We start from the raw sequence: 4,912 nt of genomic DNA, 5'->3' as shown, positions 1-4,912 counted from the left end.
CAGTTGTTTGTTAAGGCAATATATTGACTTTGTGTTTACCTAATAATATTTTGTGTACGAATTTCTTAATTCAATTCAAAAATAAATCCGAAAATTTGCGCGGCGTAAATTCTGCTCCGTTTACTCCATTTTTTACAAATTTTTGTTAGTTTAGTAGTATTGTGAGACTTCATAATGTATACTGCTAGGAATCAATACTCCACAGGACTTGGAATTACAAAGTACTGCACGCCACTGCATTGTACTGCACTCCACGCACACAGTCTTATGATACCCCATTACGTTCTAATATTGAAATAAACGCCATTTATATTTAAATAAACTGAATACATTTGATACTAACGCAAAAGGGACTTTTCGGCACATTAACTCTATAGGGTTAAAATCCGACGAACACTTTACGTAAGACAAAGCGTCGTTACTATCACGACACGTCAACGACACGACTCGACGACAAGAAATTCCAAATAATCAACCAATTCGCACAAAGCGAACTCGGTTGCGTATCTAAGTATCTAGAGAAGGATACGGACACCAACAAATTTGATGTTTGTGGATATTCCCGTATTTTTGGCGATATTTCATGGTAGCTTATTTTTCCTACATTTTTTTTAATTTTACGTATAATACATCAGGAAAATATTATGATTGGAAATATACAATTATAGTACAAATAGGAGACTTATTGCAATTGATTTAAATCGGTAATAATGCGATATGATATAATCCAATGTTAGTAAAATTTACGTGAGAGCCAGTTTTATATTTGTAGTTACATACGAATAAAAATAATAAAACTATCAACACTACCTCACACTTCGAATCATGTTATATCTCTTATTTTTTCGGATATAATTTGGAAGCAAGCTAAGTTAATTTTAATATTACCTATCTAGTGCCGAGATCCAAGCAATCAACAAAATATCTATGAATGTACTGATTTTGGAGTATTCATGGTTTCAGTTATTAAGCCGTATCCGCATTTAATGTTAAAAAAAACTTTATCAAACTTAGTTTTATAAAATATAGACCGCATTGATATTTTACTTTGAGTTTAGTTATTCGCTAGTAAATTCGAGCTATGTTTAACTTACTGGTTTTATGGATGGATGTATTTCGGTAAATATTTAGAGTAACCGCATCTCTTAAAGCACGTACGTTTGTAACGAATGTAGTTCGTAGCTTTGAATTATTATGCTGGCCTGGATTTAAAGTAAATGAGGCAAATTTATGATGGTAAATAATCTAGCTTTATCATTAATGTTTATTAAATAATATAGAGTAAATTCATTAAAGATAATAACGTAAGTTTTTCTAGGTTTTTATTATACTTTCTTAGACCCTGGTAACAATTTCTGTCTTAGTAAATTTCAAAAACATTACAGTAAAGCGTTTTAAAATAAACAGTTTTATTACTTAAATTAAATATTTATAGATAAAACTATTTATAATTTCCATCTAATAAATCAATCGGCGTACAATGTAACACGCACACCGAAGAGAAAAGGAAACAATATTTTGCGTTAGAGAGAGCGAGAAGACTATAGCTTTATTTGATCCCGCCAGAGGTAACCAAACGTGACAAAAATTAATTCCTCGGATATTTACTCACTATGATTTTAAATCGACACTAAACGTATTTTATATTTATTTTTATTATTTAAAATTGGAATTACGTATAATATATTTATTTCTTCATTATAGCAATATATTTGTTCCAATATCTTTAACGTAATAATTATAACGTAACGATTAAAAATATTCACACCATTTAAGATCTTACAGCTTTCCATTTTATAAAAAAAATACATTGCGTTTTTATTTAGATATATAAAAAAAATCTTTATTATTTGAGTTTTAAAATGATTATCGTATTAAAGTAAGGTTCGTTTTAAAAATGAAATTGTAATGTGTAACTAAAAGTATCTCTTCAATGGAAATTATTAAATTCATTTAAATTACAATTAATCATAATTAAGTAACTGGTCATTAATAAACTGCTACATCGTTGAAAAGCACGTTCCGAATTTTAATTAATTCGTAGTATGAAAATCGGAACGATTTTCATTGTATTTCACTTACGAGGGATAAAAAACTTTATTTTAAAGGTAATTCGCAATGACTTTTAACCCGCGTAAGGCACCGACGAGCAAAATTCGAGATAAATCTTAGCGCGTAAAATAAACGCACAAACTGAGATGAAAATTAAAACATTTGCTTATTTATTTAGGCGAAACACCGGCGAATGAACCGGGCCATTTAAAGCGCCAATTACGTCCGCGGACCGTTGAAATTTTGGCAACCCCAGTGAGGGTGAGTGAAAGGGAGGCACCAAGACTCGAAACTCCCCCATAGCGTACGCTGTAAGGGGAACTCAGAGGAATTTTAGGTTAGTGGTCATGTAGGCATATAGAAAGTAACACGGCAAAATTGTTGTGTAATTTATTTGTCGTCTTGTGATTTTCGTTTGTGCGTCAAGTCATCGTTTAACGTTGTCTCGTGATTAATTAAGTTAGGGTTAAGTTGGTGTTTAAGTAATATTAGTATTCGCGGGGAAAAAGTTTGCGCGCGCTGACAAATCGTACCGCCATCGAAGTGTTGACTACAAGTGCGGGAAAAATAACAGAAAAATACAACGTTTGGTGGTTTGTTTGTAAACAGCGTCGCGTGTGACTAACAGTGTAAACATTGGACGCCTCTGAAAAAACATAAACGCTGTAGAATTAAAGTGCTCAAATTGTGTCTCTGTGCCAAAGAAAACATTTTTTATTTAAAATAAGTGTTAGAAATAAGTGCGCAATAACGTTCATAATAAAGGCACGTGAAACATTGAATCGTGCGTCGAGAAAAACGAGGGTTGTGTATACTATAACCGATCGATAACAACGCATTATCGGGAGATACACGCACGGTGTCACCCCTCGATGTAAACAAGCTTTAAAAACGAATTTATAGTTGTATAGTACAAAATCTGTGATAATGTTAGTCGGTAGTTTGACCGTGAACCCAATGTTGTTTGGGTACAACATGGGCCAGAGTGGCGTGTCCAGCGAGGACACGACAGCGTCCTCCACTCCGGTGGACACTAGCGACAAGAGGTCTCCAGGGCTGAGCATGTCGGAGCGGACCGGCGCGCCACCCGCCGCGGGCAAGGATGCTGTGAAACTGTTCATCGGGCAGATCCCGCGCCATTTGGAGGAGGAGGACCTCCGCCCAATGTTCGAGGAGTTCGGCAAGATTTATGAGTTGACCGTCCTTAAAGATAAGCACACGGGCATGCATAAAGGTACGCGTAAGTCTGCGTATGATTTGTGAATTTCAATTTGTTTGTTTATAAGTATCCATTTGCGAAAATGAAGCTTGTGTATATTTTTGGTAGGCATCAATATAAGAGGTTCTTTGTTATCTATTGATGTGAGATGAAAGTGGAAAAATCATTCGGAAATATGTTTGAGGTTTGTTTATTGTACTTTAACGAACGTAGTATGTATATCGACGCTTTAACATATATTGAATATATGAAATACCAGCTTGTATTCACAGCATCATATGCGTAATTCGTGCGCTTCAAAATGTAGAAATAAAAAGATATAGCTGATATTACGTTGAGATGCTGTAGTTATTAATATTTTTATTGGCTCAGTATATCCATCTACAAAGCTCTTATATAATATATATTTTTATTTGTTAATTATGTATAGGCAAGTAAATTTCCTTCGAAATCCCCAATGTTTTTTTTTTTTGTAAAGAAGTATCAGATATATTGATTGGTTTCATGGAATTTGTGGCTACGGAATTTTTATTTGCAATTTAGATTTATAAATTACTATCAATTTTATGAACATCAATAAAGTCGTTTTATTTTTCGTCTATAAACAAAGAATGAAAATATTATTATCAATATTTTTATCTGCAGTTTTCGACTGTGAAAATGAAAAGTAAATTTTATGACTGGACCTTTGTTTTATTGCTGCTAAATATCAATCATCGTTAAACCAGGGTTAGAAATAGGTTTGGGGGGACTTAAATACTAAAATTATTTTATTAATATTATTATGGTGGTGGTGGCGGGCAGACATATTTTATATCAGATTGGATAGTGACCACCGTACACAAGGCGTTAAAATTCCCGCCTTAGTGACCCATTTAAGTGGGTCACGTTCCGGATCAGCCTGTGTATATTCGGTTCCAACAGGCCTGCATAATTGTGTCGACTGCTAAGGGGTAATCATCTCTCGTCAGTCGATATTCTATTGGCCTCCACTTCGCTTACCATGAGGTGCAGAAGTGACGCTTTTTCGTGTCCGTATTAAAAAAAAACTATGAAGTAATAATTTTATAATCTAATGTTCGAAATATAGATGATAAACATTTCTTATGTCACGCTAACATCCGAAGATGTCGATAGAGATACACTATGTTAAATAAATGAATATTTTCAAGGCCAAATCTAAATTATTATCACTCGAAAACATACGTAAATTGTTATAGCTTTGCGCGGGTATCCAACCCTAGTCTTTATGATTTTCAAGAAAGTACCACCACTAAACCATTGAGGCTATGATGTACGATTTGATTTAATGGAAACAGTTTTGCTGTAATTTTGGAAGTTTCGTCTTAAGTTTTGAATCATTGCCTTTCATTTGTATGGCGGGATGCCAAATTTAAGGTAGACTGTTAGGTTTTTTTTGGCAAAGATGACTTTATGAGTTTGTTAAATGTACACTGAGGGTAATACGACGTTGTTTATTTTACTATTAGGCACCGGAAAGAAGGTATCAGGGTATTAGTTTTAAGAACATCATAGCCAGTGTAATTTGCAGTGTTTAATATAAATAAAAAACAATCAAAAATCAATTTACCTAATGCAAATAGCACGCCCCTATGCGTGATTTGTATCCCGGATGTGACG

General features: G+C 33.8%; 1 protein-coding gene across 1 annotated transcript; it reads left to right on the top strand.

The window, feature by feature from the left end:
* Positions 1 to 2,979: 2,979 nt before the first annotated feature.
* On the top strand, positions 2,980 to 3,292 carry LOC119191094 (CUGBP Elav-like family member 4; the record flags this gene model as incomplete). Its single annotated transcript, XM_037444976.1, has 1 exon — positions 2,980 to 3,292. A coding segment is annotated over exon 1 (313 nt), but the record flags the coding sequence as incomplete, so codon positions are not given.
* Positions 3,293 to 4,912: the final 1,620 nt, after the last annotated feature.

This window comes from Manduca sexta, unplaced genomic scaffold, assembly GCF_014839805.1.
Source record: "Manduca sexta isolate Smith_Timp_Sample1 unplaced genomic scaffold, JHU_Msex_v1.0 HiC_scaffold_1028, whole genome shotgun sequence".
Lineage (NCBI taxonomy): Eukaryota > Metazoa > Arthropoda > Insecta > Lepidoptera > Sphingidae > Manduca > Manduca sexta.
The sequence above is the reverse complement of the archived record's forward strand: the minus strand, read 5'-3'. Positions and strand labels throughout refer to the sequence as shown.